Source organism: Carassius gibelio, chromosome A16, assembly GCF_023724105.1.
Source record: "Carassius gibelio isolate Cgi1373 ecotype wild population from Czech Republic chromosome A16, carGib1.2-hapl.c, whole genome shotgun sequence".
Lineage (NCBI taxonomy): Eukaryota > Metazoa > Chordata > Actinopteri > Cypriniformes > Cyprinidae > Carassius > Carassius gibelio.
In genome coordinates, this window is record NC_068386.1 from 28,495,101 (window position 1) to 28,509,700 (window position 14,600).

General features: G+C 37.9%; 2 protein-coding genes and 1 long non-coding RNA gene across 3 annotated transcripts; 2 read left to right on the forward strand and 1 right to left on the reverse strand.

The window, feature by feature from the left end:
• Window positions 1–1,138: 1,138 nt before the first annotated feature.
• On the forward strand, window positions 1,139–3,070 carry LOC128030139 (uncharacterized). Its single transcript, XR_008187831.1, has 2 exons — window positions 1,139–1,566; window positions 2,946–3,070. It is a non-coding gene; the product is annotated as an uncharacterized LOC128030139 (long non-coding RNA).
• Window positions 3,071–4,856: 1,786 nt separating this feature from the next.
• Window positions 4,857–6,569, forward strand: LOC128030128 (uncharacterized). Its single transcript, XM_052617629.1, has 6 exons — window positions 4,857–4,955; window positions 5,075–5,106; window positions 5,386–5,579; window positions 5,667–5,831; window positions 6,055–6,296; window positions 6,423–6,569. The coding sequence occupies exons 1-6, from the start codon at window positions 4,895–4,897 to the stop codon at window positions 6,449–6,451; spliced, it is 723 nt and encodes a 240-aa protein (XP_052473589.1). The 5' UTR covers window positions 4,857–4,894; the 3' UTR covers window positions 6,452–6,569.
• A 235-nt stretch (window positions 6,570–6,804) lies between these two features.
• Window positions 6,805–7,733, reverse strand: LOC128030600 (P2X purinoceptor 7-like). Its single transcript, XM_052618356.1, has 2 exons — window positions 7,446–7,733; window positions 6,805–7,296 (listed from the first exon to the last, which is right to left on the reverse strand). The coding sequence occupies exons 1-2, from the start codon at window positions 7,731–7,733 to the stop codon at window positions 6,805–6,807; spliced, it is 780 nt and encodes a 259-aa protein (XP_052474316.1).
• Window positions 7,734–14,600: the final 6,867 nt, after the last annotated feature.

Sequence of the window (14,600 nt, forward strand, 5' to 3'; positions counted from 1 at the left end):
TTGGTGATGCTGTGGCATTTGATCTGATACCGTCATTGAATCGGATTTGTTGTAAGATGTATCTCATTTATTTTTTACATTTTTATTTATTTTTAGGTGCAATTTAGGTGCAAACTCTTGCAACTACTTGCAAGAGTTTGGTTGCAATTGTTGTTTACTTTAGGGGAAATGTTATTTATTTTTTACATTCTCATTTAGTGTAGTGTTATCTATGTGTTGTATAATTTGGATACTTTGTTTGATTGTTTTGATTGAGGATTATAAGGTAGGGCGAAATAAGGAATTGTTCAGAACACTTAGTTCTTGTTATAATGAGTAGTTTTACTGTCATTGTAATGTTCTGTGAGGTTGATTTTGTGGGTGGGTTTGGTTTAGGTATTAGATGGCTTCGTGCTGACCTGACTACTTTTATGTTTGCTGTTTCTTTGTTGATGTTATGTTATTTTAATTTTGTAATTCTTTTATTTTCATTCTCTTCATTACAGACTTTTGATAGATTCTCTAATGGGTAGAGAGTAGGGTTGTAACGGTATGAGATTTTCACGGTATGATAATCGTTTCAGAAAATACCGCGGTTATATGGTTTCACGGTATTAAACAAACAAAACTGTTTTTTTTTTTCTTTTTGGGGGGTGGTGAACAAACGTTTGAAAGTAGGGATGCAAAATATTGATTAATTCCATAATCGATTGTCGTTAAAATTAACAATACATTTTTCTATTAATTGTTAACAATCAATTTATCTATTAATTGTTAACCATAATGCTGCAAAATGGATCTATTGCAGGCAGCAGTCACTGGCATGACAGAATGTGCTAAAGCCACACACACACACAAAACGCTTTCTCACTTGAATTAAAGGGGGCTTTAGTCTGAATAAAATGCTAGTACAAGGATTATAAAATGAATAGATGTAATTAGGATTATTTTATAAAATGAAGAGAGAGTGCCATACATTTGAGATCAATTTACTTTGTTAACTTTCCTATCCCCCACAGAGACCGCTGAACGTGCCTCTTTAAATTGTTTTGTGGTGCTCGTTGTTGTATTTTAAAGGAGCTGTATGTAAGAAATCTATTTTAATTAATCATAAAATGGCCCTGATGTGTCACTAGACATTAAGAAATCCTGTTCATTTCATATACCAGGGTCCCCGCGGGTCCTTAAAAAGTCTTGAAATGTCTTAAATACAATTTTCGATTTTTAAGGTCTGAAAATGTCTTGAATCCTGGAATTTTCCATATGAATGTCTTAAATTTCATGTGGGATCTTAAATTTCATGTCCGACTCGTCATTTTTATTTATTTTTTCAACCGCAATTTGACCAGCGCAACATTTGGGGGCAGCACTTCGTGGGTGCAACCTGCATCATTCCATAGGTGACATACGAGTAAGTGATTGATGAACGCGTTGCGTTGATGGTTCGCCACCACGGCAGTTTGCGAAATCGCAAGCATGGGCAAAGACGATAAAGCTGTGGACAAGACCACGACTGTCAGGTCTCGCTATCTTGGTTCTCAGTTTTTGAGCCCCTCAACGGCAGAAGACTTGCTGGAGCACTTTAAGGTAAGACTCTAAAAGTAACATTTAAAATTATTTGAATATGTTAAAATGCTTCATGTGTTTTTGTTATTTCCTAATGAATATTTGGGACAATATATCGATGTGTCACAATTCTTGGATTGATTTAAATTTTTCCGAATGCGTTGCGAATTGATTCTGAGCTTAGTTTTTGCAGATGGCGCTCTAGGCTAGTTTTTAACCGAACACTCAAATGCTCACGACGAAGAGCGCTCGTGCGTTCTGCTGAGTCTGAGAATGTAATTGATATATTGCTTTTATGACGCAAGATTAATGTAAATGCCCCACTGCAAACACCCTTGTACTTCGCTTCAACCTTTTCGAACTTTATTAATTATTATTTTATAGTAGGTTCAAGTGGTGTGTGTAAGGCATATAAATCACGCAGTGGCATCTGCTGTTAAAAACTAAACTAAGAATCGATTCGAGAGAGAATCGCGATGCATTCAGAAAAATTGCAATCGATCCAGAATAATTTCTCGATTCAAAATGCATCGATATATTGTCCCAGCCAATCAGTTAAAAAAATGTTGTGGGTGGGTGACATCTAGGCATAGGACTACTGCATTATGGATGGAAGGCAGTGCTGTAAATAACTTTATTATATAAAGCATTCAATATGCATTATGCTTCTTGCATATTTTTTATGTGAAAAGTAAAATTGAATTGAATTAAATAATGTAGCCCAGTTCATAATTAGACTCCAAATATCTGTTTTGTGCTTCTCAATTTTAGGTTAACAACGTTGACACTGAACCCTATCACATAGGCCCAATTTGTGAGCATTCACTATTATGGCTTAACTTGTTTCTCAAACATTTTTTCTTTCAAATCAAGGACCACTTAGCCAATAAAAAAAAAACTTGACATATTTGGCTTAATGATCATCCCTAATGCATGTAAAAATGCAGGCCATTTTAGTCTTCTGAAACCATGGCTAACTTCACCTGCTAATAATGTGCATGATTAGAAAACAAGTCATGAGAAGTGAATTGGAAATGTTCAACGGTGTCACAGTCCATGTCAGTCATTTTTGGTTGATGACTTTTGCTCACAGACCTCTTTGGTAATCTGGCATACCTCCAGTGGTCCCCAGACCACAGTTTGAGAATCACTAGTTTAGACAAACCATCTAATCTAGTGTTCCTGTAGCTCAACTGGTAGAGCACTGCGCTAGCAAGCAAGCAATCGCAAGTTTGGGGGTTCGATTCCCCAGGAACACATGATATGTAGAAATTGATAGCCTGAATGCACTGTAAGTAAGCGTCTGCTAAATGCATAAATTTAATCTGAGTGAACATGAATGAAAATTTTATCATTCTTGAGGTGGACTTTGTTTTGATTTTATTTTTTTATAATTTCAGGAGGGCACCAAGGAACTTAATTTAAGGAACATGCTTTCTGTGTCAATGGATGGACCCACAGTAAATTGGAAAGTCATGGATCTCCTACAACTGGAACATGCAATAAATTTCTGATCCTGATCTTTCCTACAATTGTCTGTCAGTCATTAGGTCTATGCATAGATTATTGAATGTGCTTGCATTTATCTGTGTCTGAAATGACATAGAAAACACTAATCAGACCCTGAACAACATTTTCTTGGGGGAGAACCCCCAAACCCAGCTCAAGGCTATTAGGCAGCAACATTTAACCATAATTTAGATCAAGTATGATGAAATGGGCTTTTGTAATGTCCTGGGGCTGTCTTCCATGTCTTTTTCAAACTGCTATGAGGGGCCAGAATTTAGAAAATACCTGAAGTACCTTAAAGGCTGATAGTTTATACATAGTCAACAATGTCAGGGTTGTAAGGTCAATCAGCACTTGGTATAAAAGTTTTCTTGCCCCTTTTGACCTGTCTTGAGCGTGGTTGTGATGAGTTGTGCCACACTAATGCTTCGCCACATCAATCTGTGTTGTCGGACTGAACATTTTCCTTTTTTTTTTTTTTGTTTAGATAAAGTCTTAAATTTTCCTTTTAGAGGACTTAAAAAGGTCTTAAAAGTCATTAAATTTGCTGTTAAAAAATGTGAAGATACCCTGTATACGTATATCACTGACAACAGTAGTCCGGCCAGGATATTGTCATTTAAAAAGTGGACTTGCAGCCCTCAACTGATGTTGTTGTTGTCATTTTGTGTTTTGGCCTGACGCGCCTCCTCCTATCTACCAGTCACGAAGTCAGTAGTGTTTCGGGATCCGTGTTGCCAGCTTTGCTGTAACTTACTCTAACTCCAGTTGGATAAAAATGTCTGTTACTAAATCAAAAAGACCTCGTTATAATTCTGATATTCGTCGTGACAAAGTCCGAAATAAAACCAGAATTTGTATTGGAGATGCTTTTGAACGATGGAGACGGCTGAAAACAGAGAAGAATTTGAACACAGACGCCAACGTTGCTAATTTTCTCCTGGACAGGTAAGATTCATCTATGCTTGGCTAACTTGTACTTGATGTCGATGGACATTTGATATATTAATGGCAGTTGAACAAAGTTAGGCATGTTTGTGCAAAGTAAAATAACGTTAGCTCACATGATGGACGTATGCTAAGCAATGCATTACAGGAGCCCGTTTTTCTGTCATTATGCTGAGAAGCTGAGGAAAACAACATTAGCACACCCATTATGGCAATTTGAAACGTAATTGAGACAGTATACTGTATGCTATAGCCTAATGTTACCTCAGTTAAAATGATTCGTCATTTGTTCTTCACGTATATCGTGGACTAAGTTACACATGCTGCAAGTTGACCTGTATGACCATTGCTAATGTAATTTAGTTACTCTAACAATATTTTCTGATGGAACTGAAAGCATCCCTGTGATAGCCATTGGTGATATTGAATTTGTCCCGCATTACAATTGCATATTTTGAAACAATTTGGGTCTTAAACAGCTACACCATTTACAGAGAGGACCTGTCGCCTATTGAGGAAAGACTGGAAGATGATGAGCGCACCATGGATGCCTCTGAGGTTCTGGAGGAAAGGTAGATAAAGCCTCTCAGGCTTCCTAATATGCCAAATGATAAGTAATGTTATAGAAAATGTACTTAAAAAAAAAAAAAAAAAAAAACAATCCATTGTGACCGCTGTATTGTTTTTGTTTTTAGTCTACAGAACATGAGCATCCAGGATGCTGAAACCCAGTTCATGAATGAGCAGGAGATACATGATCTAATGAACAGTGTGTAAGTTCCACTGGGTTTTACTGTACATTGAGTAACAAGATGTTCTGCTTTGTATTAACAAATATAATTTTCTATCACATTTGCCAGAATTGATTGGGGGGACAGTGAAGGTGTTAGTAATGAGGAGATTGAAGCAGATGACAGTGAAGATGAGGACTATGTCCCTCGTATTTGTATTCGGTATGTTAACATCGGATCCTCTAAGATTATTCACAATACATTATCGAACATTGATTCAATGAAATATGTAAACATAAAAATAAAAGATGTAAGATTTTTTTATATTTTCTGGTCCACAGCAACCACAGCAGATTCTTACCAAGAGTTCCTTGTAAGTTGATATGGTTTGAAAAATAGTTGTCATCTAAAAATAATATGCTAAACTAACATGCAGACTTATTAGACATACCTTGCTGGCAAAGAGAATAAGTTAGGATGGTTCATTGATGTTGGATATTTGTTGATTCAGTAGCTAACCAGACATGTCATTGTGGTAAATAATGTGACCCACTTAGATTATAGTACTTACAAACAGAATCATCATTAATAATGAATTATGTACAATATGCATGCTTTTTTTCTGTACATTATATTTCTATATTATTTCTAGGAGCTGTGGCTTGGTCTCCTACATCATGTGACAAATGAACACAGGTGGGTCCTGGGAAGCTGCCAGCATGCAGACTTAGAATCTGGTGGAACTCAACAGTGGCTTGAGCGAGGCTCCATGGCACATGAGGCCCTGAAGAGCATCGTTAGAAACAAGCGGTGGCTTAATGAGGTCCACAAATATCTAAATTTTAGGTAATATTTTGAGTATATACACATACTGTAGATAGAAAGTTATTTTCAAAGTCCCACTAAATGTCTCTTCTCACACACACCCCACAGGTCCACTGCTGATCTGGAGTCCTTCCAGAACTATATTTTAATGTACGCTAGCAAGCGCACAGCATTTAGCCCTCCTGTCTTTGAGGCCAGGATGCTCCTTGCAGCGATGGACTATAATTACCACAAGGACCACCCAGAGTTGTGTAAATCTGATGGAAGCAAACAGTAAGTGACTTGCTCACATCTACATGCTATTGTTTTATACCATATTACAACACCATGTAAGGGATACTCCACCGAAAAATGAAAATTCTATCATCATATACACCATGAGGGTGAGTGAGTATGTGATGATAGAATTTTCATCTAACACTACAGAAGAACACTACAAAAAATGTCCCTTGGAATGTAAATGTCTTCTTCCCTCCCCTTTTTGCTTTTAATACAGGTACAGGAGGCTGTACAAGAAGAATGCTCGCAGGTATATGCTATACACTCGGAAGACATCCAAGACGTATGGCTACATTCCAGAACTGAAAGCTATGATCCTTCAAAAGAGATTAGCTGGTAAGGGGATGCCCAGACGGAGGACACTACGACCTGATGACCCCAGAAGGTACGGCCCACTTCCCCCTGTGCCGGCACCAACCATTGAGGAACTCCTGCACACCCAAGTCAGGAGAGGTCTTGGTAGGTTGAATGCAAATTTATTTATTTTGCACCTTGGGCTACATGCCACACACCAAGTCAGATGTCATGCATAACACTTCCAAGTTTGAAATAAACTAACTTCAGGTTGTATTTTGCTCTCCTCAGTGTCAACATTCCAGACTAAAGACCTGTAAAGCCCAGTTTCCAGAGCCTCACAACCCTGACCATCTTCATGGCCATGTAAACTTTTGTGTCACAAGCTGCTTATCAACAATTTCAGACTAAATGTTTAAACAGTACAGAGCAGCTGAGTCTAGTTTTCTATTTATACTGTGTAACATTTATCATTATACCATTTTATATACTGTTTCTCTACATTGTAAAAAGCATAGTATAGTTATTCTAAATAAACTTTTTTTATTGAAAAAATGAGGAAGGCTCTTTACAAACAAACAAACCAAAAAACAGAACAAATCAAAAAACAATTTGTAAAACCATATATACAACAATAAATAACTTGAATTTAACTGTTCACTTTAGAATGGTATCAAATGGTGGGTACAAAGCCAGTGTACTGGACTTGGGGGTCAGGGTATTTGTCCCTTATTTTCCATATACAGCAGCTGGGAATAACACGACGGTTACCCAGACCCAGTGACCCATGCTGCCAAAAGATGTATTGACGATAAGCAGCATACCTAAATTGTCTGTTATCATCTCCTGGCTCTATAACTTCAGCTACCACCAACATATCATTTCTGTAATCTCTGTGAATACGCAAATAACCATCTTCCAGACAATACAGATCAAAATGTGCCAATTTGCTGATGCAGTAGTCAGGCCCCTGGCCACAGCATTTCCTTTCAGCGTCTGTGGCCATTTCCCTGGAGTTCCCACAGGTGCACCATGGAAGAGCAGCGTTAGGTGGGGTTGTGCTGTCCAATGGAGGAAGTGCATCAAAAACTAATCCAGGATTCCGGGAGAAGACCTGGGTTGCTAGTGCTCGTAGCCTCACTTCACTCATGCCCTGAATGAGTGCCTAAGTAAACAAACCATAATAGAAAATGTGTTATTTACATTTGATTAAAAATAACAAAGATGCTAACATTGATTCAAGTGCTGACTACTTATCAGAAGCCATAATTTTACTAGAGTCTATCAATTGTGTAGCATATTCTGGAAACAAACCTCTGTCCGGACCCTTCGGTCAATTTGGATCATCTGAACTCTGTTCTCTTCCTCTGCATCTCTGCCTCCTTTCCCTTTCCTTCCTCTGCTGCCAACTCCAGTACTTGGAACTGCATTATCTCCTCTTCCACCTCTCTGACATCTTCCAACTCTCTGGCCTCTTCCACTCCTCTGGCCTCTTCCACCTCTCTGGCCTCTGTCACCTGGTGCAGGGCCCACACTCTCTCCTTTTCCACCTGAAACATCTGCACTCTCTTCCAGCTCTCTGGCCTCTTCCACCTGGTCCATCTCCTCCCTCTAAATTCTCTCCTTCTCTCTGCTCTTTGTCTCCTGGACCAAGACCTGCACGCTTTGCTCTTCTTTTCCTTTGTCTGCGCCTCCTCTCGCCTTCCCAGCTCTCATCAGCCTCACTTAGGACAGCGGGCACCTCATAACTGAGGTCTAAATCAGGCTGCAACAAGTGAGAGCAGTACAAGTGCTAACTCAAAATAAACATTCTCTACCTTTTAGGCTATGTACTATGTTAGTGATGGTTTGGAAGCACTACAGTTTGTACAATTCCAAGGAAAAATTACTTTTTCTAATGTCCATAACACTAATGAAAAGCACAGTGTAGCCTATGATGTGAAAAATTTGGGCCATTTGGAACGTTTTGTAGCCTACTTGTTTTTCATGCAAGTTCTACAGCCAAAAATAATAGAATGTCATGTAATCCTTCACATCACATATTTTAGCGTTATGGACATGTGCTGCAGGGTAAGTAAAAAAAAAAAATACAGCTGGTCACTTTCACTTATATCATCAGCTAATATATTGTCACATACGAGCATAAATCTTTACGATTATACTGTCACATACGAGCATAAATCTTTACGATTATACAGTCACATACGAGCATACATCTTTACGATTATATTTAACTAATGACAATTAGTAAAATTTTTAAATACATAATTACTTATCAAAATATCTCTCATGAAGCATAAACATAATTAACAGAAAAACTTACCGTGTCCGTCTGTTCGTCACCTGCCATTGGAAGCTCGATGAAGCAGCCTACGTTTCTGCTGAATCCTGCAATTTATCTGGCAACCTCGAGTCAGGGGGGGGGGGGGGGGGGGATACACTGCTCTGCAGTATTTTTATAGTGACTGCAGTACCAGTTTAGTCCACAATCCTACATACGGTTCCTTTAAAACACAATTACAATGTTTTCTATGGAAGCATATGGGTAGCATTATTCAATTTGGGATGTAATATGCAAAATGACAATGCAATATGTAAAATGGCAATGCATTTCTGTATTTACATTTACATTTTCCAATACATTTGTGCAATGTTTGGTGCAAATTGAAAATGGAAATTAAATTACATAAGTTTCATTTGCCATTTCATACACCAGTTTTAATATTTAAAATGAATACTAATTTTAACGCTTTATAAGTTGCAAAATGAAAATGAAAATGTATTACAGAAATGATTAGATATGTCTAACATGTTCAAGCAAAAACTGTGGCAAAATGATAATTCAAATGCTATTTTTCTTAAATGCATTAACACTCACAGTCAAGACACTTACGATTGCATTTTCATTCAGTGTCCCGCAATGAATGTAGCAAAATTCAATGTGCACATTGAAAATGCATTCCGAGCCGTCCCCGCCCTCTCGCCCTGTCAATCACTGCGTGAACAAGGCGGGGCTTACAGAAGGTCAAGAGACTCAATTCTCAAGAAGAGGATTCAAGTGAGAGAACATGGACAATACAGTTGGTCCGTGTACGTTTTGATCATTTCGGTTTATGGCTTCAATATTTCATTCGCACTTGTGAGTGGAGCTGAAACGCTGCTTTCGTCTGATTGGTCGAATCGCTCCGCCTTCAGCTCGGTCTTTTTATTCTTTCAGGCAGAATAAGAGTCAGTGCGAGTGAAACACTGTAATGTCTGAAACCACCGCTCACTGTTAATAAGCATAAACATGAAAAGCTCTCTCTCCACCTTCAATACCACGACTTAGGTGCCCTTGAGCAAGGCATCGAACCCCCAACTGCACCCCGGGCGCCGCAGCATAAATGATGCCCACTGCTCCGGGTGTGTGCTCACAGTGTGTGTGTGTTCACTGCTCTGTGTGTGTGCATTTCTGATAGGTTAAATGCAGAGCACAAATTCTGAGTATGGGTCACCATACTTGGCTGAATGTCACTTTCACTAATATTTGAATCAGACATAGCTGGGCACATAATTCGTGCTGATGACCTGCAAATTATTTCTAGGTTGTAGTATTGTATGAATATTGTCCCACTGATAAAAACAGTGCAAAATAGTTCTGTCTCTTTGGATAACAGTGAAGTGGAAATAAATATAGTTCAATTTATGAAATAAAATTAAATATGATTTTTTTTGGGGGGAAGGTAAGTCTGGCCAGTTATACAGCAACACGAGTTAGACGAGTCTGAAGATCTGAGCTGAATTTGGTGAAACATTAAAGTTCTAGTCTGTGTCAATTACTCTCATAATAAATAATAATAATAATGTTACCTGTATTTTTCGGTATAAGTTGCATCAGTCCAAAAATACGTCATGACGAGGAAAAAAACATATAAATCGCACTGGACTATAAATTGCATTTATTCAGAACCAAGAGAAAACATTACCGTCTACAGCCGCGAGAGGGCGCTCTAGGGTAGGCTACAGGAGCACTGAGCAGCATGAGCACTGAGCAGCATTGAGCTAATTTTACTATTTTTATTTAGAAATGTAACCATATTCATTTTTACAATTATTTATTAACGTCACACACACACATACCTAGTGCCTTGTGACTTAAAATATGAGAGTGGTAAATGTTACAGACATGGAACTGTTCAATCTATTATTGATTTTTATTTCCACTTCACTTTTATCCAAAGAGAGATAACTATTTGCACTGTATTTATCAGTGGGATAATATTCATACAATACTACAACCTAGAAATATTTTGCAGGTCTCAGTAGCACGAATTATGTGCCCAGCTACATCTGATTCAATATTATGCTAATTAACAGTGAGCGGTGGTTTCAGACATTACAGTGTTTCACTCGCACTGACTCTTATTCTGCCTGAAAGAATAAAAAGACCGAGCTGAAGGCGGAGCGATTCGACCAATCAGACGAAAGCAGCGTTTCAGCTCCACTCACAAGTGCGAATGAAATATTGAAGCCATAAACCGAAATGATCAAAACGTACACGGATCAACTGTCTTGTCCATGTTCTCTCACTTGAATCCTCTTCTTGAGAATTGAGTCTCTTGACCTTCTGCAAGCCCCGCCTTGTTCACGCAGTGATTGACAGGGCGCGAGGGCGGGGACACGTGATCGGCTCGGAATGCATTTTCAATGTGCACATTGAATTTTGCTACATTCATTGCGGGACACTGAATGCAGGGGCGTAGCACCAAATTTTGGGCCCTGGGTAAAAACCATCTTGCTGGGCCCCCGTACCAAAGTGATACCAATGGGTGGGATATTTTGAAGAAGGTCGGCAACCAAACGACTGATGGACCCCATTGACTTCCATAGTAGGAAAAAAAATACTATGGAAGTCAATGAGGACCAGCAACTGTTTAATTGCCAACCTTCTTTAAATTATCTTCTTTTGTGTTTAGCAGGAGAAAGGAAACCATACAGGTTTGGAACAACTTGAGGGAGAGTAAATGATGACAGAATTTTCATTTTTGGGTGAACAGCCCCTTTAAAGTTTAAATGTGTACAATAACAATGTACCCATTTTGCTTATTTCCTCTTAACACTTAATTACTAATTACTAAGTGTTAAAACAGGCAATTCCGCTAAAATTTACATTGATTCGAGAGGGGTGGTGGGGCCCTGCACAGAATGAAAATGATTTTGTTATACCAAACCAGTGCCTAACTACAAGTTTAGTTTTGCACAAGACCTTTTTTATTTGTACATAAATCCTATACAAATGTTAGTGCATGTATATGTATGTATAGAAAACTGACTTTTAAGGGCCCCCCCCCCTGCCTCGGGCCCTGGGTACTCGGTACCCTTTACCCCCCCAGTCCGACGCCCCTGACTGAATGAAAATGCAATCGTAAGTGTCTTGACTGTGAGTGTTAATGCATTTAAGAAAAATAGCATTTGAACTATCATTTTGCCACAGTTTTTGCTTGAACATGTTAGACATATCTAATCATTTCTGTAATACATTTTCATTTTCATTTTGCAACTTATAAAGCGTTAAAATTAATATTCATTTTACATATTAAAACTGGTGCAGGAAATTGCAAATGAAAATTATGTAATTTAATTTTCATTTTCATTTTGCACCAAACGTTGCACAAATGTATTGGAAAATGTAAATGTAAATACAGAAATGCATTGCCATTTTACATATTGCATTGTCATTTTGCATATTACATCCCAAATTGAATAATGCTACCCATATGCTTCCGTAGTTTTCAACTGACATTATGGCATTTAAAATAAAATGATCCCAAATGTAACTGTGGCGTGCATGTGACTGCGCTATGCATTAAGTGAACCGCATCCATCGGCGCTGCTGCAGCAAAACACTGTTGCTCACATTGATTTGATCCTGCTAGATTCTGTTCTAGAAAATGTCAGATTTAGAATTTTTTGCGTTCCGGTAGGCCTAACCTATTTGTTTTAAAAAAATCAAGCATACAGTGCATTAGGTCATGACAGCGCGTGCGTGTAGACGAGGGCGAGCGAGCGCGGCTTTGACTAGATTTATTTGGAGATTACTGCTCAGGTCTCATTCGCCACAAATCCAAATGTTTCCATATTCGCAATGTATATGAATGTTAAACTTTTTATAATGTAAACTACTTGCACATTTGCACATACACAGAAAAGATGATCCTCTTCATATGAGCAAAAACATCCTTGGAACAGCAGAGAGGACCGGTGTACGGTCTATTTAAACTGACCAGTGTAACATTTTAAATGTTTAGTTGACTGTATTTTATTTTGATAATGAACAGACTGCGATGTAAGTTTGAATCGCCTGAATATACGTGTTCTCCAGGCTCCGACGCGATCGAAACAGCTGAGACAGAGAAAGAGAGAAAAAAAAAACATATAGGGTTAGGAAAATGTTAGATGACCATGCCTCTGCCGTTCAAGATATAGCCTTCATTAATGTGGCTTAATTTGTTCTGGTTTACCGGTTTCTTTTCTTAAATCTTCTAATTTCGCAGGTTTATTTTATTATCTTTTACTTTTAATCGCATCTCTTAGGCTGCTATGTGTGGTAAACATGGGAAGGGAAATTAAAGATTTCATGAATTAATAATTTGTTTGATCTATTAATTTGTTCCCTTATTTCAGTTAAATCATGGGTTATATAGGGAACAAAATTAACGAAACATGGACAATTGCCACAAATTAATTAGTAGAAACGAATTAACAAGTTGTAGGTATCTGTCCTATGTCCCGCAGCCCTGCAGAGTGCAGTTATCTGATGAAATGACTACATTTCTATTGCTTTTTTAATGTTGAATGACTTTTGTGTTCTTTCTATTATAATGTACTTTTAAAGTTTAAATCACATTAAAAGCTTAATTAGTACACTGTGAATGAATGATGATACGGTCAATGTAACTCACAGCCGCTCGCACGTGTTCTGTGCATGAGCCGCACCAAGCCCGTTACATCAGTTAACCTTTTTCAGCCTTAATCGATCAATCTCTTATCGACAATTATTTGAAAGCATGTTTTTATTCAAATTTCATTAATCAAAAACAAGAAAATTTTACCATTGATTATTTATTAGTTTAATAACTTATATTTATCATTAATGAATAAAATAATAATTAGCTAGCTGTAAATTCATTGTCATGACTGGATTCTGTGCTTCACTCCGCATCACAGAAATCATAATGCATTAACCTTAAACTATAAATGGGACATAGCTGTATCTGCACGGGATGATGATTTTCTGAATAGGTAAACATGTTCAATGCGTTTGCTCATTTTGCAGCCGCTTTCCGCCCACAGTTTTTGCAAACTGTGTCTACCTTCAAAGACAAATAAGCATTCATCTTTTCTATACAAAAAGTATTCCCATAGGCCTACTAGTGCCAATTTTAACTCATATTTTGACGTGGGATCGAGATTAGAGAAAACGGCCTCTGTCTCTGATGTTGTCTCCGCTGTATGTGTGGGTGAAGCAAGAGAACAGTTAAAAGGCAGTTCACGTATTGCGTCCTTTGCGCGCTCAATTTCGTTATTTCGAATGTAGCAAATGCGCGTTTTTTACAGATGCCTCGGCACCGCATCGAGTTAAAAACATCTCAACTTTTTCATAATGCCGCAAGCGCACAGCAGGTCATGTTCTTCACCTTTCCCGTAACAACGTTGAAAGCTCAGCCAAGATGAAGGAACAGCTGATCATAGCTGTATGTGGATTGACATTTTTAAATAAATCAAGTAGCAGAGCTACTGCAAGCAATTTTTAGTATTGCAAATTAATTTATCCATGGCTGAAATTTCCACGTCTTCATGGAGAGAGCTGGTCATTGTTGCTTAGCAACGGCAGACGCCTCAAGAGCGCTAGTGCCAGAAAGCTTTGGGAAAAAATCAGAAAGCAGCTTGTCTAACGTTTTCCACGTGTTTTAGGCGCGATATATGAACTGCCCCTTAGGTGGAACGTTGTTGCCTAGGCGCAGGTGAGATTCTGTGTTTGTTATTTTCTCTCAATATCGTAGATAAGCAAATGTACATGGAATGATAAGTGTACATGTTTATATTGCGGTATATCGTCATACCGGTATATCGTTACAACCCTAGTAGAGAGTTTTTTGAGTTGGAAAGCCCTTGTTAAACCATCCAGTTAAGACCCAGCCGGCACATGACCGACCTTCAACGTTGAAATATGGTTGAAATAAGGTCAGTTGTGGTTTCAACGTTGAAACAACGTTGATTCTATGTTTAAAGATGAACGGTTGAAAAACTTCTAGCACATGACCAACTTTAAACATTGAAATATGGTTGAAATAAAGGCAGGTGTTTTAATGAAACAACGTTAAAAATGTTTAATGCTAAATGGTAGAAAAAGGTTAACAAGCTTTTAAATTATTTATATGAAAATTATTTTTATATTATTAAATAATATATTATTTTTTTTTATATATT